Source organism: Nestor notabilis, unplaced genomic scaffold, assembly GCF_000696875.1.
Source record: "Nestor notabilis isolate BGI_N333 unplaced genomic scaffold, ASM69687v1 scaffold27492, whole genome shotgun sequence".
NCBI lineage: Eukaryota > Metazoa > Chordata > Aves > Psittaciformes > Psittacidae > Nestor > Nestor notabilis.
Window position 1 is genome coordinate 63,568 of NW_009917532.1, and position 27,586 is coordinate 91,153.

The window sequence follows — 27,586 nt, forward strand, 5'->3', positions numbered from 1 at the left end:
CTGAACTGCAGTGAAATAAGCCATGAGGCAATATGGAAAACTTTAATTAAAACCCATTAATGATCTTCACTTCATTTATCCATTTTAGCACTAGTGATAAACACTCCAACGAGGCTAGAAGACAGAACTATTCAGATCCAACATCTCATGCGACAGACTGCAGAGCTCCAAGTGGAACAGGACAATTCCATCTCAACCACAAAAAAAACCCCTGAATACAGAATGTATTCAGGAAGGCAAGGGTCACACTGCCCCTCCAAAACCAAAACAAGCAAATGTAAATACTTTAGTAAATTAAGAACAGAGCAAACAAGTTAGAAACATGAATGTTGCCTTTATCTCTTTCCAAAGCTGACTTGTAAATCCTTAAGTTAGTAGTGTAAATGCTTTGCTAAAACCTGTTCTCCCACATCCAGGAGGTGTGCATTATTAACTTATGTCCTGCAGTATAACATGCAGTATACCTCTAACTTAAGTGCTTTCTCTGGGACAGAAGCAGCAGAAATGCAGAGGCAGGAAATACCACTTATTTTAGACATAACCCATAAATTCCACATCTCCCTGCCTGCCTGCCTCTTTAGCTCTCTGGCAGATGCTTTAGTCAAATATTAGAAAAGAGCTCCCACATCTTGCCTGCAAATAGAAAGTGCAATCCAATCTTTGACAGACTAGTAAAAAATATAACAAATACTATTCATTGTAAAATGGCAACCAAATCAGTAGAGCATTCAAAACCTGTACTTAATTGAAATGTAGATAAAGCTAGTAAAATATATATATCCTCAGTATTTTGTAGATATTATACTATAGGAAAGCTTATAATAGTTTAAATAATTTAAGTCTTTTCAACATTTAAAATTTCCATTTTAATACAATAAACCAATCTAATGCAGTTAAAGTGTACTTCCATGCACTTTAGCTTCTCTCTTTTGGGAAACAGAAGGATCTCTCTCTAGAAACACTACAAAGACTGAAAGCTTCACACACGGTTGAGGCGGCTAATGAAGCTCAAATACATATATACGTTCTTGTGAATTGCAAAGTAACAACTGCGTACATGATATGTTATTCATTAAACAGTTCTTTTGAGAGAATTTCACTAAGGTAAGATTACTAACCTTCAGCAAAAGCAAGCTTCCCATCATGAAGGGACTGAACACAGTCAAGAAACAATAGACAGAAGCAGGATCAAAACTAGAGAAACATGAAAAAGACATTACAACCTATCTTTGAAATAACATTTTCAATTAAAAAGAAGAGCTGTGTGTTACCTCTGTAACACAGTGTATGTATATACATTTTTAAACAAGGCTTCCAACGTCCTCTTCTCTTACACAAATATTAAATCAGCAGGGACTGCCTACCTCACTTTTCTTTCTCTACAATTTTTCTCTGCTTGTGTTTTTCAAGGTGCCATGCTGATGGTGAGCAGCCGAGCTCTCTCTTTGCTTACACTGCCAGTAACTTCTAATGGAATTTGAGACAACCTCATAACCGACAAGCTCAGGCTCTTACAGAACAGGTTACAGAGAGCAGAAATGAAATAAATTGTTGTTATTATTCCACTGACTACTGTTTTAATTCTGCTGTCCCGATTTTGCTAACCAAATTTATATTTAGTCCAGCAACTGCATGACGAATTTTTTTTTTATTCTGTGTTTCAAATCAATGAATAAAACATACCTGTTAACAGAAGCTATGTTTCCAGTGCCAAAAAAGGCTGTCACTATGAAGAAAACCTAAATGTATTTAAGGAAAGTACAGAAATGGTTGCAGTAAAACAAACCCAGCATTTTCCCCCTTTATTTCAATTTACTTTCAAAATCCTACCATGAAACTACAAGAAGCTAACCCACTATTACAGCTTTACACTGCATTAAGAAAAGTATTGTCTAGCTCTACCCAAGATTTCATCCACGACTACGTAAATCTAGGAGACAGGGACTGGCTGAGTAAGACTTTCAAGCCTGTCTTGAGCCCCACTGCCAGAGAAGAGCAGTTTGTTTTTTCTGGCTCCCTACTTAGCAACATAGGAACATCACTGGACCACAATCCCAGCTGTGCATTTAAACGCACATGCTTTTGCAGAAAGTAATGACATATACATGTATACACCAAGAAAGGTGGCTTTATTGAGGAATCAACTGTGGAAGAGGTATTTGGCTATGAAACAAGACTAAAGGTTCCTGTGCTATGCCTCCCACAGGTTTGCTGTCCAAATGTTACGCAGAGTCTGCTCATTGTAACATGCGACTCCTGGTTTTGTCCTTACTTGAGGGAGGGAGAACAACTCTGGCAGCAGCTGGAAGTTTTTTGATAAACCCTGCCTTACAACACTTGCTGCCATATGAGCCCATTAAAGATACTTTACCTCCTGAGCTCATTGAGGCTCATTATAGCTCACATCTCTTCAGCAGAAGAATGGTTTTTAACTGCTTTTTTGCATTGGGCAGAGGTTAGTCTCTGACAATGGCTGCAGTTGCCAGAGCTCCCTCTGGTCCTTCCACTCCTTTTATAGCTCCTGCACTGGACCATTTAAGTCTCTGCATAAACAATTTGCTACCAACTGTTCAGCAGAATTGTTGGGATTCTTGCAATATTTTGTAAGGATTAGGTCAGCATAACCAAAGAAACGATGCTTCCCCTGAGTACCACATCATTTCAAGTTTAGTAACACAGCAGTCTAACAGCATAGCGCAGTTCTGCCAGTTAAAGATTTACAAGAACAACAGTTTTGCAATAAACCAAAAAATACCAGTAGCACATATGTCTAATCAAAATGCTAAGCATAAGCAATCCGAATCTTCTGGAAGACCAGGCTATAAAGCTCTTCTGCTCATTCTGACTTTTGGGCCCTATATAGGAACCATGGGACAATCAAGATATACAGCTCACAGGGTCATCGTGGCAATGTGCCTGCTCTAGTAGAAAAGATACACCACTATTTCTAAATATTAAACAGCATCTAAATTAGAAAAGCCACAACATCTTTCAAGCAGGTGTGTATCATACGTGGTCTCTGCAAAGGAGACCTGCAAATTGTGAATTTTTTCAGGAGCTGGACAAAATACATTCAAACATTTTAGATTAAGATGAGATTAAAGTAATTGTACATTCAAGTGTTAAAGGAGTACTATGCTGGAGATTTAAAAAGTACCACTGGATTGATTTTTGTTTTGGCTCATTTTTAGCATCTGACAGCAGAAACTTTACTAAAAATTAGCTTATTTTTTGTTAAAACAGCAAATGAAATTCATAAATTTACTGCTGCTTTTCAGGTATACTCCAAAGCATACACAAATGTTCAACACCTCGCAAATTGTTTTGCCTCCTTCCTTAGCACTGAACTGCCTTCTCAACAAGGTAACTGCCACACTTCTGCTGCAGGTTCCCAGTGTCCAACATTAGTTTCACTAAGGCTGCAGGAACTTTCCCTTTCATTTCATCTGCTTGACCACGTCCAATGGCTGGCCCCTAATGTTTTCTTCCTAACACACTGCCATACTCTAAAAATGAGAAAATGAGAATAAATCTAGTATCACATTTTCCAACTGATTTGTGAAGGTCAAGTAAGTTTCCTCAAGCCAAAATGTCAAAACCAAACTAAAAACAGGACTCCTTAGAAGAAAGTTTACCTCAACCGTAATGGTCATAAATGGTCACCATACTTTCCTAAAGTGGCCAAGGAGCCAGATTCCACAACAGTGCAGTTCATACTGATTAAATAAATTAAAATACATAACGTACGAGACCGTTGTCTTTTAAGCAACATAAGTCAAATAGTCTTTACCAGCTTCTGTTTCCAGTAGCTGCTAGGCTGTAAATTTTGATTGCAGGAGCTTTTGCAACAAACCCGTCTTTTCCCTGGAACGCAACAACCAGCAAAAGGATACGAAGAAGTAAGACCTGCGGACATCATCTAGGTGGAGCTGTCGAAACTGAGTTATATCAGTAGCACAGGTGAAGTTGAAAACAGCAAGCTGGAAAGACAGCAGAGGAAATCAATATCAAGTATCAACCGATACCAACTTTGACAGAACCACGATATTTTTACTTAAAAGAATAGGAAATAAACCTATTTCCCTATCAGCTGTTATTAGAGTAGTATTACGATTAAGAGTGCAAATCTTTCCCATATTTTCATTATACTTTAATGAATCTGCCAGAAAGATTGTACAAGTGAGATGATCAAATGAACAGTGGAGCTTCTGCTGTTAACTACACTAAAAATAAACTTCTATGCCATAGACTTATTATCTTTTTTCATCATAAATATTCTTCACACACACACACTTCCACTGCTCACATGAGCATGTGGATAAGGACCCACAGAAATAAAAGACTGCGATTATCCTCAGTTGATTTAAGCTGTGAGAGAATACTAAAATATTCTCCATCTCCTTCACTCAGTGCTCAGCACAGTATCACTTGACCTGATGAGAAATAGCCTTCATGGAATTTAAGAGGTCAATGAACTCCTTTTCACTGGGAAAAAGGAAAAACTCAAATAATAGACACTTAACACTGACAACATTTTAATTAAAAATAATCACACATTATCAGAGGCCTGAGCTGGATTCTCTAATACATGATTTATTTTGTGGCAGGTTCTCTGTGAACTGCACCAAGGACAGCACATGTGGGAGAAGCCAGGGAGAGCTGTGGTGCACATCTGCCCGCCTCTGAGCACCCAGATGACTCTATGACCAGCACTTTGGATCTAACTGAATCAATGCATAAGCAGTTTGTTAAACCCTTGACCTAATCTACAAGCTAAGTAACAGTGCAAGAAGCATGGGCTTTGAAAATTGCTGACAATACACTAGATTTTAAGGTGAAAGAAGTTGCATTGATTACAAAACTCCTCCAGGCAACTCCGAGTAGGTGCTAGTTCCGAGTTAGTCTCCAGCTCCTTGTCCATCTAACCAGAAATAAAACTCCGTCCTTGAAGAACGAGTGGAAGTGCAAAGTCCAACTAAGATTTCTGGTATTTTCTATGGGTCAATTCTGAAATAAAATTATTTCTTTTCAGCCACTCACTCATGACTCTGCCATCAGAATAAAAAAGTACAGTGACGTTGTACAGTGTACATTGACTTACTCTGGAGAGTTACTGTACCTTATGCTGAACTAGCACTTCACTCAAACAGAGCTTTGTAGCCTACAGAACATACCACTAAGTCAAACTGATTTGCTGCATTCCACAAAATGGCTCTTATATGGAAGATTTTCAATAACATAGATTATAAATCTCTCTTACAACATCACATTCCTATTTCAAAAACCAGCTGATACGGGCTTCCCAAATGTAAAGAATTGCAAACTGTTGCTCTCTAAAAGTCACTCAAAATCTTTATTATATCATCAAGGAAAAAGAAAAAAAAGTAAGCTGATAATTAACCTGATATAGCTATCTGGAACAGTTACCTTTGGTTTGAGTGAAAGGCCATAGTGCTGCAGTGCTTCTTGTTCCATATTTATCCACACAAACATCAAACCAGATAGCACCAGTGGAAATAGAGCTTCATACCTGAAGAGTAACATAATAATCATAGTAAGTGCAGTCACTAACAACACTTTAACGTCAAATACAGGCATAGTTCTTTTCTTTTTTCTTCACGCAAGTGATATACCAAAGACCTAGTGGCATTCTCCCTCTTTCTTTCCTCATTTCTGAAGTTTAAATCTATGCAGTAATTAAATAGCAAAAGTAGGAGAAAGAGGCTGCTTCAGCCTTGTCATGTTTTGCATCCATGTTCTCATTTGATGGCTGCCACAACATTGGGTGAGTGCCCTTTGGGTCACAATTAATTTTAACAAAACTGGAACAGAATTAAAAAGAAACAGGGAAAAAGAATCACATCTGGCACCTATTTTCTGCAAAATGGAAAATTTTGTAATGAGAGCTATTTGGAACTGAGGTTACAATCCAATCTAGACAGCAAGTAGAGATTGTGTCTCTTTAGGACCTAAACACACAAATTTATTCTGGTGATCTCAGTCTAGTTCCAAGGAGAGGCATATTTGTATAATAAAAAGAGCATTACATTTCACTGAAGTGAAATGTCCTTTTCTTCACTATATAACAATCCATTGCAATAGCAGCATCAAGTCATGCCACTGTTCTAGCTGCACCCCCAATCTTAGACAAGTACTTCTGGCTCCTTTGAGCACTCAAGCATAGCAAACAATGTGAATTAAGTTTAGTTAGCTGGATTCCTTTCACCGAGTTCTTTTGACTGAGTGATTTTGCTTAGCATGAGTAGTCACTTAGCATGGGAAAACTGAAGTCACCCCAGCCACTAACTTCCACCTACATAAAGCTGAACTTAATTTGTGCTTAGTTATATAAATGAAGGCCTTGAGACCAGTGCAAATAGGAAGATAAAGGAGTTGTATCCTAGTAAGGAGCAACAACCGGAGATGTAAGAAGAAATTTACACTCGCCTCAAGACAACGAAATAGCTGGATGAGGAATGAGGAAACACCACACCAAAATTCATCACTGGACCAAGATGTGTGTGCAAGGCACATGAACAGCGTGTGATGGTCAGGTGCACAGAATGTAAGGGTATAAAACTCCAGGAATTTCCTTATTCTGGGTCCCCCCAGAGGGATCCAGCTGGAGCTGCTCCTATTCCTTTACCACTCAATTATTAATTCTTTAAGAACTGGACAGCTGAGACTTTGCTGTGGGAAATCTAGAACAAAGAATTTTCTTTAACACAAACTATGAGTGTACATGTGTGAGAGACTAAAACCCCCAGATAACTCAAGGGTATAGATTGTCATTGGATAATACTAGTTTCTCCTTGCTCTCTACATTCTAGTTGTACTGCATGGTGCCTCTCAGTTTGGGTTCTTTTTCCAGGATAAAATTATACTGACACTGACTGTGATACTATACTGACAAGACTGTATGGGTTTTTTCCTTTTTATTTTTTCCGCCTTGGATGTACACTTATTTATCTAAAAGTAAGAAAATTATTACAGTTAATCTTGATATTATTTCTGTTGTGCCTCCCCACTAGTGTAGCTACAAAGCAGTTTCAAACTGGAACAAAACATTTGGATAGACATTTCTGCTTTAATTATCAGAATGACAAGCAGTTAAACATGAAAAACAACAATGGTTGAGTTGTCAGTAACAAAAGTACCTGTAATCCTCACAGTGGTGTACACCTGCCTACAAAATGAATGTCTTCAACTGAGCCAGTGACAACCAGTTGCTCCTCAGCTGGCTTCACTTAACTGCACCTAAAGAGGTGCTGCAGTTACGTGGGCAATGCACCGGGTTATCAACAGTGGATATTTTTGGCACTGAGTGCCTTGGGTTTGCTATGAGTAGTCTGTTGGGGGGATTTTTTGGGTTGTTTTTTCTTTGTTTGTTTGCTTGTTTTATTTTGGGGTTTTTATTTTCATTTTTGATGGGTTTTTTGGTTGGTTGGTTTTGGGTTCTTCTGGGGTTGGTTCTTTTTTGTGGGTTTTTTTTGTTTTGTTTTTTGTTTTGTTTTTTTTATGAGTTGTTCCAAATTGTTGGTCTATTTGAACATTGTAGGGGGAGACAGCAGAGAGCTGTCAGCATTTAAGTGGTCTGGCGCATGGCCAAAATACAAAAAGGAAAGTTGCCAGCCTAAGAGAGAACAACAGTCATGCTCCATCCAGTAGCCAGGACAGACTAAGAAGGTTGAGCGTAAGAGTGTGTGTAAGGACAGGAGTATGAGTAGGATCAAAATCTTGATGGGGAAGTGGGAGGAAGGGGAGACGGGAGATTTGAAAAAGAAAAAAAAAAAAAAGAGATGCTTCATCCAAAATGAGAGTATCCACAAGAGGCAGCGATTGCAAAATGTCTGCTGCAAGATGTTTTATTCCACTTAATTTTCCAGTGTAATTAAATCCAGAGAATAAGTGAGAGGGAAGGCGGAAAGAATGGTTCCTATACTCCCCATTAATTATGCTCTTAAAAGCTACTGAGTCTAGAAAAAGGAAAAAAGGGTTGGCTGACACAGTGCTTTCTTCATTTAAAAGCTCTGAGGAGTTGTCTTTATCCAAAAAGAAGCAAGCCCTACTCTTTATGGGGACCAGCATCCCTTTGGAAAAAAAAATTCCTTCCATGAAAATCTCTCTGAATAAAATTTTCCTTCATTTTAGGGCTGCCTGCTTCCTGCCACATCATTTAAGCCATAACTAGATACCATTGCTAAGCTGCTGCAAGAGGAGTTATTTCCTCTTGTTTGTGAGCAGAAAACCATGTACCAAAATAACAAAAGACAAACTAAACCAGACATTCTTATTTCGGTGCAAGATTGTTTGAATGCATACCCTTCCAGCCACTGCTTGGTCTAGCTGAAAGGAATGTCAACAAAACCGTGTTTATAATACAAAGAGGAATACGGAAGTTCCCTGAAATTCTATTTAGGAAACTAAACAAGGAGATAAATTGTGAGATCACAGCTGGAAGCACATGTTACACCTTTAACAGAAATGTTCATGAGATTCAGCAGTTCCACATTTTGCCCTTGATTTTCATATGTAAGTCCAATCCAGATAGAGTAAGAAAGAAATACCCTGTGCTGAGGAGCAGGTAGGTGGACATCAGGGAGAGCAATATGCTCAACAGTCGCTGAAAGAGAAACGTGGGGCTCAGTAATGGCAACACAGAGGAAGAAACTGCAATAAAAAAAGATACATCAGTCACTACATGTAAATATTTAACCCTTAGTAACAAGATAACTTTGTTCCAAATCTTTACACTTTGTGTACAGATATTCAATACTGGTCATATGTGTCCTTCTATTTTCAGAAGTCACTTTTGCTAAAGAAAACCCAGTGTTTGGAATGCTTAATATTTACCAAAAGTAATTTTAGTTTTCTACCATTTTAATTCCTTGGCTTTCTACCTCACAGTCATAATTTCTCATGAACCCGATGTTAGTAAGTCCTTAAGATGATATAGAAATACTACCCCAAAACCAGTCAAACTCGACTGTTTAATAGCACTTTGAGAACCACTTCCCATGGCCCTGAGGATCTCTGGAAGCTCAAAGGCTGTGGTTACACAGCCTCTGCTCCATTGTATTAGATTAGGAAACCTGCCACATTTTGAGGTGCAACTGAAAATACTGGTAGGAAAGATAGAGAAACCATCAACTTACCAGCTTCTTTACTCTAAAGTTTTAAAGCAAGAATATTTAAGGAACTACAAGGGACCTATCCGTCATGACTTATGCCTCTTGCCTTCAACTTGTAACGCATTTCTCTAATGCAACTGAGGGACCTTAAGAGTTGCATTTTGCTCCTTAGTGTAGTCTATGGGTCAACTGTCCTGTCAGTCCTGATTAGCAGAGTCTCCTTTAGCTGGGAAACTTCTGGATGTGAGGATGGGGCCGAACAGTTGCAGGTGGTGAGGAAAACTGAGAAGAGAGGAAATGAGCTACTGGAAAATGTGTAAAGAGGAAGAAAAGCAGAGGAAAAGTGGCCAGTGCTTGAAGTAAGGAAAGGGAGAAGGAAAAGCACTGCTGTGATTTAATCTTTAAACCTGGCTTTTGGCTGGGTTTTGTTTTTGTTGGGTTTTTTTGTTTGGTTTGCTTTGGTTTTTTTGGGGGTGGGGTTGTTTTTTGGTTTTAATATGAAAATGTTACATGTTTATAAAGAAGTGCACTGAAAAATAACATTGGTGTGATTCTTCATTGTGGTATAGTGCCCTCACATCACTGAATCATTCAAAGACTGCATCAACAGTATGTCATACTTAATAATCACTCTATTAAGAAACAGAAACAAAACTATAATGTATGGAAGGTGCTTGCTTGTGCTCACTGTCATAGTATACATTAGTATTCATAGTAAATGTATCAACAAAAGAGAAATGATGCTATTTCTAAAACCTGTGGGTTTTAGTTATCTTTTTATCTTTAGTTATCTTTAGTTATCTTTTACTTCCTGGCTTTCAGCCCTGGCCACTGCTACAGTTACAGAATCAATGACTTCATTTCAAGGGTGCTCCAGCTTTTCAGCATCACTTGTAGCTTTCTGTATTTAAAGAAGACCTGACCCATGGAGGAACCCCACCACAAGTCAGAATTGTTGGAAAGAAATTCAGCCTCTGTGAGTGACACTCAGTGCATCAGACGTGTATTGTTCCCTTAGTGCAATCATAGATGAGAACAGATGAGTGGCTGGTAGGTGATAATTAGCCTTTCCCTTCCATACCTGATGTGACACATCAGAAACTAACCATCAAAAGACCTGCAGGTTTCTGGCTAACCTATACAAATCTCTGTATGTGTCCTCCCCACACAGCAGTTAAAACAAATTCCTCAAAATATGGCAAATTGCTATGATAGATTTCCACTGACAAACCCTTTAAAACATAATACACATTCATTTAGACATATTTGCCAACATAAAGATAGTTCTGAAGAACATGGGAAGCAGCTGGATTAACTTTATGCCTCCTGGTTTTACCTGTTTGTGGGTAACATACACTGCACAAACCATATGGTGAAACAGCTAAAGACAGCTGGACAAAGGCCTGCACGAACCCACCCATCACTAATTCATCTGCATTGTTCTCCATGTCTTTCTTCAAAAAGAAATTTTAGGCCTAAATTAAACCTTTAAGCAAGGTAGACTTCATAGTAAACAGAATTAATAGCTGGGGAGGGGGGAACAATTTGCTAGAAAACTTCAGAAGTCTTATTATCATACTGACATGATAATAACAATCAGTATTATTAATAACTACTGATAACTCTGTGTTTCTGGTTATATAAATATATATAGAGGTGCAAAATGAGAGTTCAGTAAGAAACAGTGCTATTCTACAACTAAGCAAAAAGATGAAAAGGAGTTTGATCACCTGTAATGCCACCAACCTTGGATAAGCTACAGTACCGTAACTATTATGATTCTACAGTTCTTGTACTCAGTAGTGACAAGGCAGATGCCAGCTGTCATTATGGTACTGACACGGCATTTCCCTCCAACAGGAGTATTGAGGACATGTTGCTCGATGCCTTAGTTTTTTGCCTTAGTTCTGTGTTTAATTATGTATAGCAACCTCAGCAAGCTTCTACCTTGTATATCATATTAACTTAAAATAATTACTTCCAGTCTGAAAGACTTTGCTAAAATATTCCATACTACTGTGACACTAAGTAGACTTTTTGGGTACATACAGTTTACTTCACTGCTAGCTTTATTTATCATAGAAACATCACCCACAGCAAAGAGGATTTCTAATATATTTTTCCCTTGTAACTTCAGACTTGACTGTCAAAATCATCTCTCAGTTGAAAAATGTTTTTCTCTCATCCTCACACAGAAGAGAAAGATAACCTTTACCCTCAATTCCTGCTCCAGTAAGCAAAGCAGGACATCATTGATTTCATTGACTTCACAGCTGCAAGGAATTCATCCACACAGAGGTACCCACTTAGCTTAGCAGGCTACAGTTAGGAAAGCATGATGGAAAGGAAAATGCTTCAAAGAAAACTATATCACAAAGAGAGCATTGCTCACACACAGACACTGATCACAATCACTTGTGTTAATTTTGAATCAATTTGTTCAAACAGAAGCAGGACTGCTAAATCTGACAGGATCTGCTTAAGTTAAAACAATGTCACCAGTACAAGGCATCCAGCAACAAGATAACAAGAGTCATAATTCTTCCATTAAGCTATGTTTAAATTCCTGGTCTTGACTTTCAGCAAAGAGCTGCTACCAAACTTTGCATGGTGTATGTTTAGCCCTAAAACAAATCCCACATTACAGAGCACTCGGGGATAAACAATGCTTAACATTTTCTAATGGAGCCCCAAGGAAATTGTTTTATAGCTAAAACATGAAAGGTGTTGCTTTCCTGTATTCCATAACCCCAGTGATAATTACATTTGTTCTGTTTAATCGTCCTAAGATTTTAATTTTAGAGTTGTGAAAAATCCATAGACTTGTAAATTGTTCTTTTTCTTTAATTATCAGGTTCTAACAGATATCAAACATACATTAGCATCTTTAGTTCACAGGTATTTTGCAAGTTATCTCTGAAAAGCACTTCCATACCCCAAAGGTCTCTGCATTTGGCTGCAACTTTAAGTTTCTATTGAAATACAGCAACAGTCTTTCCTCATTTTCTTATGCTTAACTGGATTGCTTGTAGAACATCTCAGATCACCCTTATCTGACCCCAAGTGAAACAAAATGGGAATTTAAGCCATTATATTCATAAAAGGGCACTTCAAGATATTAAGAATATTCAAAAGACAAAGCTACCTGTAAATCAAAGGTGTTTGCATTTTATTACAAACCTACAAAGAAGTAATATTTTAGAACACTTTCTAACACATTTCTCCAAAAACCTCACTTAGAAAAGAATAGTGAACACATGGAAGACCTATTAGGAGTCATAGAACAGTTTCAGTTGGAAGGGACCTTTAAAGACCATCTAGTCCAACACACCTCCCTGCAATAAGCAAGGACATCTTCAACCAGACCAGGGAATACGTGCAAAAGAAAGATGTTAATAAAGAAGTGTCACTGCCCCAACCTCAAGCCCCATAAAATAGTAATATACAAGTTTGGGAGGGAAGCTGTTCTTACCTAGAGTCATCCAGCTGATAACTTGATTCAATACAGGCAATCCTTGTTTGTTCTTAAGACTGTCATGGGTACTGCTCACAACGTATGTCGAAAGTGCAATACTCAACATCTACAAAGCAGGAATCAGACAATGAGACACATAATAAATGTATGGATCTCTGCCATCCCATACTAAATATGTAAATATGCTTTAGACTTGCATAAACCCCTCATCTGAATCAATGTAAGAACAGGAAGTCTTATATGTAGTGTCAAGTGTTTATAGATTTTTAAAAAATTACGCTTTTAAAAACGTCTAGTTTATTATTACTATTAATAATAATTGGTGCTATTTTTTTAATTTAAAGAAATGGCCTGGATCACTGATTTGACATGATATGCTCTCTGTCAAAAGTAACTGCTTGAACACTTATGTAAACCACAGGAAACATATGCCCCCAGTTCTTTAAGGAGCATGCATATGCATCCTGTTCTTTTAAGGAGCACTTGTCCTCAAACAGCAACCATGAACCAGCAGAACCTCTGGCTTTGCTGCAGTACCAGGTACAGGGTGAAGGGGAAGGGTAGTTAAAGCAAGAGCTACGCATAGGCAGCACAGCTCCTCTAAGAGACAGCAGCAGCAGAGCAGATTGGAGGTGGATTTTAAGAGATAAAAGCTGCTGCAATCTTGGCAGACTGTTAAAATGAAATTGTCTGCACCACCGCAAGCAGAGCCCTCTGCTTTGGAGAAGCAGTGAAGCTGAAGATTTTTCTTTTTTTTCCCCTTGACTAATTGAAGAGACACCACTCGCTTATCAAGTAGGTGCAAAAAACCTGAGGAAAATTACCCCATGAGTCAGTTATTTCTGAAAGATGACAATTATCCAAGAAAATGCTTGAGCCAAGTTTTCAATTACTGCTATTTATTCATAACTCTGCAGTTCCACTAAAAGGCAAATCAAGCAGTACTTTGCAAACATGTGCTTTAAAATTGCATTACAAGATATAATTGCTGTTGTGGCTTTTTTTAGTGCAAAGCACCTACACAGTCTTCACATTTATCACTTTTTACCATATGAATTGCTGCCATTCCCCTGCCAGACACAGTGATACTTCGTGGTACCTGCCCAGAGGATACACTTAGCAGTCAGCATCCTTTTCTGTCAGGGCTTCACAGGTGCTTTGTATCTGCTGCTTCTGCTTAATTTCAGGCCACAATAACATGTTACTTGTATTTCTGTGTGACATCAAGAAGCTAGGTCAAAGCATTAAGCCTCCAAAAGCTCAGGGAATTGGCCCCTTTAGACCTCTGATGTTTATTTGGGATGCTTTTGCTGTATTCAGGCCAGATGTTTCCTCTTTGATGTATCTTTTCAACTTCTTTTAGCATCATGAGCTCTGGTAATCCCTCTGCTACTCCCTAGTCACTGGTGAAGTTCTTTGCATTCACTTTGTGTCATCTCCCATAATACATCTCCTGCCTTAAAAGACTTGTGATGACTTGGGCACATTAGTAAACCCAATTTACTGCTGCTAGATCTATGCCAATGCCCAGGGAAGGGCTCAGCATCCACTTTTGAGACTCCTGTCTTCACAGTTTAAGTAATGTTCAAACTGCTCTCTGCTTTCACCAGCATCAGGACTGGAACAGCACAGAAGGAACATGGAGATGCAACATGAGGTCTCCTCCTAAGAATATGTCTTCTTTTCCCCTTCACAATCTTCTCCAGAACTAGAGATTACTCTTGCACAGTTTAAGAGCAAGCCTCTGAGAAACACTCATCTATAAGTCACAACTACAAAGAGGAAACCAAGGGTGACATCTGCAGTCCCAACACCTCTTTGCCCGCAGCTCTCGTAAGCAATTAACATGATAACCCATAGAGAGAATGGTAGGAGAACCAGCACCGTCAGCTGGATGCTATACAAGGATTGCTGAAAACACTTCTCCTGTCCCCTAGTTCCACCAATACAGTATGGATCCCTACTGCTTATTTCTCCTAATTTAGAGGAGAAAACTAATAAACCGACTACCTTGGACCCACACAAAGTTCAAGCCTCCCAGGAATAACAACTTGGCCCAACATTACTAAACAATGGAAACAGCGGTGTTTTCAGTAGTGCAGCAAAAACTGGACTTCACCTATGGAAGTGCTGGCAAAGAGAAACTAATGTTCTCTGCAGCAAAAATATTAAGTTGTACAGTAAGCACTGCAGCAGCCTAGCTGATGGATTATAAATAACTCCCCTTTTCACCATTCCAGAGGCCTTAATGACTTCGTAAACATCATAGAATCATTTAGGTTGGAAAAGACCTTTACGGTCATCAAGTCCAAGTGTTAACTCTGCCAAGCCCATCAAGTCCACCACTAAACCATGTCCCTAAGCATCATGTCTACACATCTTTTAAATACCACCAGGGATGGTAATTCCACTACTTCCCCGGGCAGCTTGTTCCAATGCTTGACAATGCTTTTGGACAAGAAGTACTTCCTAATATCCAAACTACACCTTCCCTGATGTCATGTGAGGCTGTTTCCTCTTGTCCTGTCACTTATTACTATCCCCACCTCTCTGGAAGAGAGGAGTAGCATCAATCAAAAGACAATCCTCCCCTTCCCATAGCAAACAAAATTCAGCAAAAAATGTTATTCCTGCTTTAGTGATATCAAGAGAAAACCTGAGAAACTGCTGGCAATTTACCCTGTGAGGGTATAATTAGATTCTTCTGCCTCAAGCAAACAGTGACATGTATCAAAACTTCAAAATCAGGTCTAAACATTACTGATTTTTTTGTAACAGAAATGCAAACGTATCTCTATGAAGTTACTCAGGCTACATTTGTACTTTAAAAAATTTCTTTATTTATACACTTTTTCTAAAAAATATTTTTGATCATGCTGTTTGGTTCTCTGTGACTTTTTCGTTTCTCTAAGGCTAATACATATGCTGGAAATTCATAGCGTGTAGGTACAAAAAACAGTGAATAAATGAGTAGCCTGTAAATGACCTTCTCAAGTCCATACAGGTATGCATTTTAGCCATTCATCATTCTTTCCACTCCTCCTTTTAACCAGTTTGAGCTCCATACCTATACCATTGGTGAATCAATTACTTAGCTCAGTAAGAAACTCCAGCACATAATAAGTTATAGTTAATAAAGCTGGTCCTGAAATAAAACCATTATCTTTTAATAAGTTAAAAAAAAAAGAGGACAGCAGACATGGACGGTATTATTAGAATCTTAAAAGCTCTCTAGAACTTAATTAGCACCTACTATGAAAAGATCTACCTATTTCATGAAGCTATAAAGAAAAAAGCCATTAATCTTTCATCTGAAACAAGGTTTAACCAACAGAAAATCAGCTCAGTATTAGTCTTGCATTGTTACTCAACAGACGGAAACAGGAAAGAACGTCCTGAACCAGCAAGCTTGTTCTTAGTGTGCATGTGCAATTCCCACAAAGGTCACTGGAAGTTACATACACAGACTGAAGGAAGGACAAATTCTCAAACTCTCTGAGTAGAGCATCAGGATGTGTAACCACATCAGTCTATCAATATACACAAATATGCACAAGATGAGCTTTGGGAACACAGCATTACGATATTTAAACATGCATATTACCATGAGCACATGGTCCTCTGGAAATGGCCAAGGGGAAAACTCTTAGGAACAATCATTTCCTTCTTCAAAGTGATGGTCTTAGTAGGAACACGGTCTTAGAAATGTATGTAAAAATTTGCACATAAAAACCCTTCAACATGCAGAATTACTGGAAAGTACCAACTGACCTGATAAAAATACACTTTCAGATCTTCATTATTTCTGTATTTTTTGTTTTTAAAAAGACATGCCAGTGAGAAGCAAGAGATCATGAGAGTCAGCAAACCAGTTGCTATTCTGTAAAAACAAAAGAACAATCAAATCCCAGGAAGCATCATCAAAAGGAAACTTTCATGGAAGTGCTCTTCAGTAAGATCAAATAATTCATTACAGTATCAAGACTTAATACATTAAGGAAATGTCAACATCCAGCTTTAGAAAAACAAAATCCAATCCAGAATCGAGTGCGGTTTGGTTGGTTTGGGTTTTTTTCTGTAGGTTTTTTTTTTTGGTGGGGTGGGTGTGTTTGGGTTTGCTGTTATGGGGTTTTTTTTTAATACAAGCTTGCCATCCACAAATACAATTACTCTTTTTTTTTTTATGGCAGTGGCAAAAAAACCCTCCATTTTGGCCATGTGACTGATCTGTCACCTGTTATTTTTAGGTACTTTCGATTACCTCCAAATAATATTTTGAACAAAATACTAACAGTGATCAGTGATCTAAAGTTAGTGTTTTCAAGGTTTGTCCAACCATCTATCAGGGTAATTATACCACAATAACTAACAAACACATAGTTACGTAGAAATATCTCACATTCAGTAAAGTCAGACCACACACAGGCACACATATCTCAATAGCAGTTTCCAAGTAATGATCTAACAAATACAGGAACATAGTTGCAGGCCACTCACAGGCTGAAGGTTGGAAGGTATCTCTGGAGATCAGTCTAGTCCAATTCCCTACTTAAAGCAGTGCCAACTACAACAGGCTGCTCAGGGCCGTTATCTAGCTAGGTGTTGAATACTTCCACTGGTGGAGACTCCACAACCTGCCTGGGAAACCTGTTCCAGTGCTTGACCTTCCTCAGTGTAAAATAAGTGTGTTTTTTCTTACATTTAAATGGAATTTCTGCATTTAAATTTTTGTCCATTTCCTGTCTCTTCACTAGACACTGAGAAGAACCTGTCATCTTTACTCTTCTCCCCCAGACAGGTATTTATACACATCGATAAGATTTTCCTAAGTCTTCTCCAGAACAACCAGTTCCAGCTCTCTCATCTCCTCCAGGATAAGCAGCCCCAGCTCTCACTCGCTCTTCTGTGGCAGATGCTCTAATCCCTTAGTCATCTTAATGACCATTCTCTGGACCTGGTCCAGTATATCTTTCCAGTGGGCCCAGGACTGTACACAGCAATTTCAGACAAGTCTCAGCAGGGCTGAGTAGGGAGGAATAACCACCTTCCTCCTGCTCACCATCCTGGTGATGCCAAGGATACCACTGGACGTTCCTGCAAGGAGCTCTTTCAAGTCATTGTCCCAGACTTCCACACTGGTCTCAGCAGTCTGCAGGCTGGGTTCCTGATGGCCAGTTTTACCAGTAAAGATGGAGGTAAAAGAAGGCCTCAGACTTCAATGTCCTTTATCAGCAGGTCCCCATCTCAATCAGCTGCAGGGCCACATTTTCCCTAGTCTTCCATTTGCTGCTGTATACTGTCTTGTTGCACTTTACATCCCACACCAGATCCAACTTCAGGAGAGATTTGGTTTATCCTAACCTATCCTACACATTCAGACAGTGTATCTATGTTCCTCCTGGATCACCTGTCCTAATGTATAGTGCCACTGCTCAAGAACAGATCTAATAAATGCACTCTGACACTCTGATTTCTCCCTCCCATATCTTTTCTCCCAGCATCTCCTTATCTTCAGTATCCTGAAGTGCCACACATACATATATTTTTAAATGTTGCTTCAAGCCTTTTCAGCTTCAAAACTCCCTTGACAAGATTCAGACAGGCACAAACCGTTTCAGAGGTACAATGTTTCATTAGAAGAATAAATAGGAAGATGTACAGCCTGGGTAAGGTGAATGTAAAGAAGTGTCAGGGAGGAAGTTCTCAAGGTAATTTAATTCCATTTTGATTTCTAAGCTGTGCTCAAATGTTCTAAAGAATAAAAAGCCTTCAGTTTGGACCAGCAGAAATACACGAATGTGTATATACAGCTGAGAGGTTGTAACACAGCCAAAGAAAATCTTTTTTGAATATTTCTAAAATGCCCAAGCATCAAGACTAAGAAGGATTTTCAACAGATACATTCAAGTCACAATGAAAAGTATAGAGGCAGAATGTCAAGAATTCTGGAAATATCTGGGATCATAATTCTGTCTGCAATCATACACTACTGCTCAAATCCCATATTTTACTGAGGAACAGGCACCCTCACTCTTAGGGGGCAAAGTATCTTCTGTCAGACAGCAGAAGGAACTGCTGCAGTCTAGGTCAATTCAAGTCTTTCTTTGCAGTAATGACACCACAAGCCTAACGCCTTCAGGCCAACCACCTGGATTACATCTAGATATGAAAGAATGCTGGTATGATGAAAGAGTAGCTCACAAGAGGAGAGGGACAGATGACAAAGATGCACTAGAAAAAATGCAAATCAACAACTGTAGAAAATCAGACAAGCAACACCAGAAAGGAAAACATAAAACAGAGAACAAGTGGAGGTAGAAAAAGAATAGACAAAGGAGACAGTGAGGAAGAGGAGAGCTTTGCCTATCCTATTTATTATATTTCCCTGAATATCTCATTAGGTACAGAGTGCTGTTCAAAGACGGGTTATTTGAAATTAGATGGAGGAATTCACAAAGATGCTGTCAGAGTAAACTGCTTTCGAAGAAATGTTCTTATCCACATATGGCAGTACTATTTACCATGTTTGAACCCCAGCGAAGCTCCTCCTTTAAAGATGACCTTTATTTTCATGTAAAGTTTGCAAATTTTTGTATTGTGAGAAATGTTTCCCTTGACAAGAAATTACAGAATAATGTAAAGAGCAAACAGATGAGGCAAAAGAATTAAAAGCCTGTTCTTGTTCACATTAGTGAATAACTGAGGTCTCTATAATCATGTTATTTAAATTCTGAATTTCAATACCTGTCTCAGCCAGCTTTCAATAATACAATTCTTCACATATCTCAAAAGGCAGCCTAAATTATGAATATCAAAGAGGGAAATAAAAAGTTTAAAGAACAAAATTAGAGTCTTACACCAGAGGAATGTTTGGTTCTCTTCCTACAACAGGCATTAAAGGAAATATTGCCAGGAGCATACACAGAAGAGTCCAGATCGATGCGTTTGTCTAAAGGAAATAAATAAATAAAAGGATTATTTTGGAGGTCATGTGGACAATTATCTAATGAGAAAAAAAATACTTCATCAAATTACTAATGGCTACTAGCATCTCCCACAGGCAACCCCCCTCCTTTATCAAGAGTAAAATTAACTGAAAATAGAGCACAGGGTCATTGGTGTTACAGTACTTCAATTTAATTTAGAAGAGAATCTCACTTACATGGCTGTCAAAATCCTATCAAAGACAATGAGAATCAAAGCTAAGATTGTACTTAAAAGCACTTTCTCCAAGTGTGGCCTTCACACACATTGCAGTCACTAGAAAGCTGATGAGTAACCTTATAGAAGAAAGGAATAAAGCTAATCTTATCAGAAGTTTGCAGCAGCTAACCAGTCACCTATTCTCTGTCAATATGGGAACATTTTCCAGTCTTTGAATCTGAATTCCATTTGATTTAACTACCATGATCATCTAAGTAGTTATCTAAATTCTTTACGAGGAGGAAAAAACCCCAATCTGATCCCAGGTATTTGACTCGAAATAAAAACATTAAAAGCTATAGCACTGAAAGTTTTCAAGCTCAAGGCAGATGCAAAATCCCCAAAGGAAATTTTCAGCACTACAAAACATCTTCTGTGTATACCCAGCTTTAAGACAAGTTACTTAATTACTCAAATGCAGTAAAAAAAATGTAAATAAACAAATACAAGCCTCCATTCTTGACAGTTCTTGCAGAGCAAGACTTTGCAATTTCACTCCAATTTTTTTGTTGTTTGTTTTAATTAAAATGTTAATATTTCCCCAGAACTCTATGTTTTAGGTATTCTGAAATAAGAGATGTTTGAATAAACTAATGGAAAAAATGTCTCATATTAAATGTTGTGTTACTTCACACCCATACCTACAGAAGCGGAAGTTTTTTCCTGGGAAAAACAGTACAGAAAGCTGCCTCAGAGGGACAATGTGTGCCAGCTGATTGCAGACAGTAACAAATTGAACAAGTGTTTTTCAGTTATCTTCTCTTTTTTTGTTGTTTTTTTTTTTCAATAAATGACCATATTACTCAAACAATTGCACTTCCACCAGTCATGCACGTCAACTCTTTTGTTACTGTGACAATTTGATAAATGATGTGCATTTCATACCACTAAGTCAAACATTTTTTAGTTACCATTAACAACAGAAAACTGGTAGCTAACTCCATGCTACCCCAAAATTCTTAAGTAGTCTTACTTACTTATCTTGTATAAAAGATCTATCCAGATCATATTAAACTCCTTTGCCTTGCTACATGCTGCTCATGATAGAGATCAGAATAAAAGCATAACTGAACAAAAACCTACAGCAGCATTCCCAAGAGACCAGTCCCAATATCCTGAGATGCAATCAGCTGTTAGCCATTTAAAATGTTCTTTTTAAGCAAAGCAATACAGTACCTTTGCTTGAACCCACAGCTGTGTGATCACTGGCCAGCCAGCGAAGACAAAAAGACCAAGAGTAAGCGCAGAGCGGTAGAAAAAGCTGAAGACCTAATTAGAAAAAAAAAAAAAAAAAAAGAAAATCCAACAGAAGACTGAAAACCAAGCACATTAATAAAACTTACAATTCCTCAAAGAGGTAGAATCCCAGCTGTGAGATGCCCTGTTGATATAGACAGATAAAATACTTACTAGTATTTCAATTCCCAGTGTACAAATGAAGATGAATCCTACAGACTGAACCACATTAAGTGACAAGAGATTTGTGGCAAGGTCTTGAATAACAGGAAGTCTGTTCAAAATGATGAAACAAGATAATAATTATTTTTAAAAACCAGAAATATCATAGGATTTTACCTTTGAAGGGCAAGGAGAGGGGTCAGAGGCCAAAAAACATTTCAGGTCTTGCTGATTCTGCCTCCTGTTTAAAAACAGAGTGGGTGATGGCCTGGTCCTTCTGCCCAGTTTTACTTGATATAAAATCCACAATAAAACCCTCCAGCTTTTTCCTTCCCATTCCTGGCTCATCTTCACCAGTATTTGGACAAGCTTCAGATTATTCTTTATCTAAATCAACTCTGAGTTTATGAACAGTTTTAGTTATGCTGTGCTTAATGTCCATCATAACTGATGAAACATTCAAAAGCTTTAGAGAGAGGAGAAAAAAATCCCCAGTTAGCTTTTCCAGTGTTTTATGAAGCAGCTCATTTTCTAACTGCAGTTGGTCTAATTTTATCTGAATAATACTGAGTTGGTATCTACAGAATTGCCAGTATATTAGGTAACAGAAATCAGAATGTAATAAGTATTTTTGGATTTAGAGTGAAAGGAGATCCAAACAAGACAAGTTTGTTTTAATATCAGAGCACAATCTTCAATATGACTAGTACATCTTCTCCAAAAGCAGTTGGAATTCAGCATACTTGACACTTTGCAGGATCAGACTATTTCAAAATTACTGGAAAAGAACAGCCTGTACCATTTTACAAAAGAAGTCAGCTGCTACAGGTATATGCCCAAGAATTTAGCACCCTCTTGTTATGGTTACAAGAATACTAAAACCATTTTGTCTTGGAAAGACATTAATTTATTTTTGGTAATAGAAAAGATACCTTCTAGAATTGGCAGCTGTATCAGTTTGGAAACCATCCTATATGTCAAGTGAAATATCAACCACAGTCCTCTGGAATGTCTCAGGAATATTTCAGGAAGTTTAATAAAATTATATTTAACCTTTTCTCCCAAACTTATGGAAAAAAATTATTTGTCAACAAACAGGAAGCACAGGCCCAGTTTTATAAAACATTCTTTGTAAAATGTATTCTTTACTTACTCTTTCACAACTGCATACCACACTGGTACTGGCAAGAGACAGTATATGTAGTATGTCCAAGGACATGCTTGAATCAACAGGAAAAAAGCTATTATCATTCCAACAAAGGCAAAACCGTAGAAGAGAACAGTAGATTCCTGTAAAACAAATGGTTGGACGAACATTCGTGAGACAGCAACAAAATGTTTTAAACTCCACACTGTTTTCCATCTGTTAGTTACACAGCAAAGCAAATGTTACTTTAACACAGTCACTCAAGCTGCCTTGTGTCTATGTGCAGAACTCTGGACACTGTTTCCAGCCAGATGAAAAAAAAAAAACCCAAACCAACCATCAGATTTGAAGATCTAATTCTAAATACCTCCCTGCATAAGGTCCTACAGTAAAATCTGTACTAGCAAGGCACACTTGTACAATTTGGAAGCCTAATGTATGCAGTATTACTTACGATCAATGAATACCTAAAATCCATTGGAAGTCTGAGATGCTAAAGGTCTTGGAAAAAAGAACTGTCTTAAATTTAGATTCTAGGAACAGACTTAGCGCATAACCTTTTGAATTCAAGTTCATAGCATTATAGTCATTTAATGAAAATTCCATTTAATGAAAATTCCATTAGCACGTTTCCTCCTCTTGATTGAGACATTTGTAAGAGAACTAATTAAATTAAAACATAAGGCATTAACTCCTACTGGAAAATACCAACTCTTCAGTATCTAGGGACAACTACTGAAGGAGGCTTGTAACCAACCTCCCACAGGAGAGACAGCCTTACTCAAAGAATCTGCAATTTCAAGATACAACAGAGGATTAGAGTCACATGGCACTAAAAGATTCTTATCATAGCTAGAACTGTTACTATACTTAATGTTAACCTACACCACTAGCTGTGGGCTTTCTAAAAATAAATAAATAAATAAAAGAATTAATATATGAGATGTACTCAAAGAAACATGTTCTTAGACTAAGAAAGCTGTAAGGAAGAACATCAACGTGAGAAAGAAAATCTTTTAAATGGATAATCTCAGGTAGGTAGGCTACTCCTTAATCATCAGGTAGCAGTAATCTCTCATTCATGCAAAAAGGAGCATTAAGCAGTCACTTTGAATCTGCTTTTTACCTGGTCATTAAACTATTCTTCCTTATTTAGGGACATTCAGGTATCAGAAGAATTACTGGCAAAGGAAGATTATGTTTTAAATAAGCAATTTTATCTTTATGCATGGCAACTTGACATAGCAAAGGCAGCTTTAGTGACTGAGCAGTCTTCAGTGTATAGCGTAGGTAATGACTGAAGACACTTTTCTTCTACATGAATGCCAGTTTCTTTGAATGAGTTACGTAGACAGATACATGACTATGTTAAATATGCTGAGAAGAAAAGATATTCAATTAGCAGTTCACAGATACCGGTTAACATTTTTTTCTGCCTCCCTGTAACCGACTTACAACCGCCTTGATCTAAACTGACACTAAATGCAAGTTCTAAATGATTTTTAAAATAGGATTTCTAATAAGATCTGCCATTAAAGTAAGAATAAATATGTCATATAGAAAGCTGGCCTAATGCAATTTTGGACTAGTAGTTCTAAATCTTATATTTGCTGACATATAGACAGAATGAATATGTATAAGAATGATATGCACACAATGTAATTTATCATCAAATGAGTAAACACATACAATCAACATTTTATTCCATATAGAGATATAAATATTATAGAGTTCAATATAGTTGGTCATGCATTGAAAATGGAAACCAGATTTGCATTTTCTGAGGATGTTTAAAAAATAGATTAAAAAGGTTCGGCTTCTGCTAAGCAAACAACACACTACTCTAAAAGCAAAAGTTTTTTCATATGCTTCATAAGAAGCCAAAAACTTTTGAAGATTATATATACAGGATGCGCAGTTTCATTATTCAGAGGCTCCTTTCAGATTTTCCAAGGCAGTGCTTTGCAGAAGACTATTTGTCAATGGTAGATTAGTTTCTCAGCAAAATTCTTTAAGTAGCTCCAATATTAGCTATAAACAAAATAACTTCCATATATGAAGGATTAGCCTCACATTGTGATTCCATAAGTATTTAGAACACTAAAAAACATTTCTACAGAAAAAGACCTCTGACTAAAACTGAGTAAAGAAAAATTCTATAAACAAAGAACTAAGAAACCTAATTTTTTCTACCAGTGTCACTAGTATAAAATTCATCTTCAACAAGTAAAATCAATATACCAAATTAAAATCTGATGTCAACTAAAAATGTGAAGTTTTTGCTTAATGCAGTTATTAATATGCCTGATACTCACTCTATTTACTGTAATTATTTTGTTCATATCTGACATAACATGCATCTTGGATTATTTCTCCTCAGTTATTTGATGAAAGAAAACTTAAATCATGCAGTACAGCACTTATGAATATTTCCCATTTCAATTTTGTTTTATCACTTTCATTAAAGGCTAAGACTATCTCATTTCGACCAGTAGTAAAAACCTCAAGATAGCATGACAGGGATTTTCTCAGAGTAGTATACTGAAGGCTGTAAAGATGCTAACTGAGTGCTCATTCTCATTTACATTACCAAATGAACCAACTCCCTTTATTTTGAAACAAATTCTTGAGTTTGGGATACCCCCCTCCCCCACTAAGGCTTTAATCCTTCTCTACTGAGATGGTAGCTTTTTGCTTATTCACTTTTTCAAGGTATCTCTGTTCCTGATAAATAGCTGAAAGTAAATTAATTTCCTAGAATTTTGTACTTTGTTAAAAATCAAACCATAATAGTCTTGTCAAAAAGAGCTTCCTTCATCTTTGATGTCTTCTGCTGCACCCTTGCAAATCACAAAGAGCACGAGAGCAAGTCAATCTGTGAAACCATGGTTCACCTTTCTATTAAAACAGGTTATACATTTTAAAAATGCCATGACTGGACTGCACAGCTTCTGAAAACTGATTTCACATTGCCAAACAGAACAGGAATAAAATAATTTACATGCCTTTTTCTTTTTTTTTTTTTTTTGCCTTACTGTAAAGAACAAAAATGAAAATGGAAGCCTGAAGTCTGAGTTCTTGCAAACAAGTATTATTACAGTAGAGTACTGACTTTGCTACAATTAAAACTGAAAATTGGCTTCGGGTTAAAGACAGACCCTTTAATATTGTTTGCTTATACTTGCATTAGCAACTAGTAAAATGCACAGCTGTAGGAAGGAAGAAACCGAGAAAGCACAGTACTGCATTCTCAGACTTACACAGTTTAGGAATACAGATGCTATTAATGGACCAAACAGTAACACTACTGTGGAGGATTACAGTAACTAGAAAACTCCACAGCTTGCCAGTTTCCACATGTAGTCAAAAGAAGTGGAAGGTGTGAAATTTGTCCCACACAGAGAGATTGAGCATATGTATAATGCTGAAAATCGATAGAAAAAAAAACAACATTGTGTGCTTCCAACCTACCTTATTATTAGTCTGGACAGCCTTGGTCAAATCGGTATGGGTCTTGATAATCACCAAAATCACATAAGTTGTCCAGCCCACGAAACTCATCGCAATACTTAAACCCAGGAACAATCTGTCATAGGTATGGTAATAAGACAAGCCTTCCAAAGCAAGGTTAATCAGCGTTTTGCACAGAGATATCTAAGGCAGACAAAACATACAAGCAATAGTTCAGCACAGAGTAAGCTCCATTTCACAAGTTGTTGTAACTGAGCACAACTGGAGCACATGTGTCCTCTCCATGCTGAGGTGTAGTGTTTTCGCCAGCACCAACTGCTGGAGTACACACTGCTTTGGACTCCCGTTGGACAAAGTCAACCATTATTTGGCTCCTTCACCATCATCCCTGGCCACAACAGGTAAAAGCCACAAGAGATAGCACACCTTGAACACCACCTACTACCAAGCATGCTGCTTTTTTTCCCCCATTAATATTTGACCATATATATTTCAGTATAAGTAACCCCACAAAAAAAACCCCAGCTGTGTGCTTCTGAGGGCACAACATTTACATAGAAGGAGGATTATGGATGCAGCCAAAATTTCGTCACTCTCCACAGCCTGAAATAGCCCCTTCCTGGGGTCTGATGTCCTCCACTTCAGTAGTGCCTGATATACCCAGTGCTTTGCCTAAGCACCAGAGGTGAATTCAGAGTCAACTGGAACCTCAGTTTCGTTCACAAAGCAGCTTCTTGGGGCTCTCAGGACACAGATCATTTGGACACAAGAAGGGTTGTACCCAGTCTAATCACAGGTCCCCTTACTCAGTATCCTCCACTGGGGAGACACATTGATACAGACAGTGGTTTTTTCCCCACCATGTCATTCCTTACACAGAAGTGTACTGACCCTGTGATTTAGCTAAAGATGGGAAGCTCAGCTGTGTCATTTGTGGTCACAGAGGGTTCTCTGTGATTAAAAGATCTGCAAGGAAGACTATAATAAGAAGATGAGCATACGTGATGATGCTTCTTTACATGTCCAGGTTGACTTAACAGCAACAATCAACAGAAAAAGGTACATCAGCTACTGAAGAGATTATAAGTCTGCCAATAGTCAAACTCTCCAAAACCAAATCATTCCTGAAGATACAATTATGAACGCATATCTGCAATGCAAAGAGCTGCAGAGTAAAGGAGGCAAAGAATCGATACTACAGCAGCTGGTAATGCACCAACCTTTCTGCATTGCACTATAGGAAGCTGAGGATAATCAGGGCACAGGTACAAACCCGGTGTGTTCGTGATCAAGAGTGAACTTGAACACATGGGGCACTCAAATGAACAAGAAGTAAAATTTATTCATAGCCAACAACACAAACTCACAGGTTCTACTGCTGAAATGTATAAAATGTCTCCTGTAAGTGAATGTGTGCAAGGCAAGTAGTAGTATTAGGAAACCAAAAAGAAAAGCTGCTCCCACAGCAAAATAGATCCACTGATTTAAACTGAGCTATTTCCAATTTACAATAAGGTAAATAAACAGGGACAAGTTATAAAACAGATTTAGCTGTCCTGTGCATAAAACTGTAATTTATTACCCCGAGAAGCATATTAAGAAAAAAGAAGAGCTGAACCTGAACACATAATGGAGTGTTGCATGCATCTTGCAGGTTAAATATAATCTTACGTATTCAACTTTTTCACGTACTTTCTAACACAAAAGTCAGTGACCAAACTGAATCTGTTAAAGTGAAAGATTTCTTTGTATCATTTAGTT

At 37.8% G+C, this 27,586-nt stretch overlaps 1 protein-coding gene across 1 annotated transcript in view; it reads right to left on the minus strand.

Moving 5' to 3' along the window:
* PIGN (phosphatidylinositol glycan anchor biosynthesis, class N) overlaps window positions 1–27,586 on the minus strand; it is a gene marked incomplete at its 5' end in the record, with an annotated part of 67,467 nt that overhangs the window by 12,395 nt on the left and 27,486 nt on the right. The window contains 12 exons of the mRNA XM_010009279.1: window positions 1,119–1,194; window positions 1,684–1,739; window positions 3,894–3,980; window positions 5,428–5,530; window positions 8,568–8,670; window positions 12,604–12,712; window positions 16,378–16,486; window positions 19,464–19,555; window positions 20,986–21,078; window positions 21,220–21,319; window positions 22,361–22,497; window positions 25,826–26,008. Of these exons, the coding sequence (XP_010007581.1) occupies window positions 1,119–1,194; window positions 1,684–1,739; window positions 3,894–3,980; window positions 5,428–5,530; window positions 8,568–8,670; window positions 12,604–12,712; window positions 16,378–16,486; window positions 19,464–19,555; window positions 20,986–21,078; window positions 21,220–21,319; window positions 22,361–22,497; window positions 25,826–26,008 (1,248 nt within the window). The remainder of the gene's footprint in view (window positions 1–1,118; window positions 1,195–1,683; window positions 1,740–3,893; window positions 3,981–5,427; window positions 5,531–8,567; window positions 8,671–12,603; window positions 12,713–16,377; window positions 16,487–19,463; window positions 19,556–20,985; window positions 21,079–21,219; window positions 21,320–22,360; window positions 22,498–25,825; window positions 26,009–27,586) is intronic.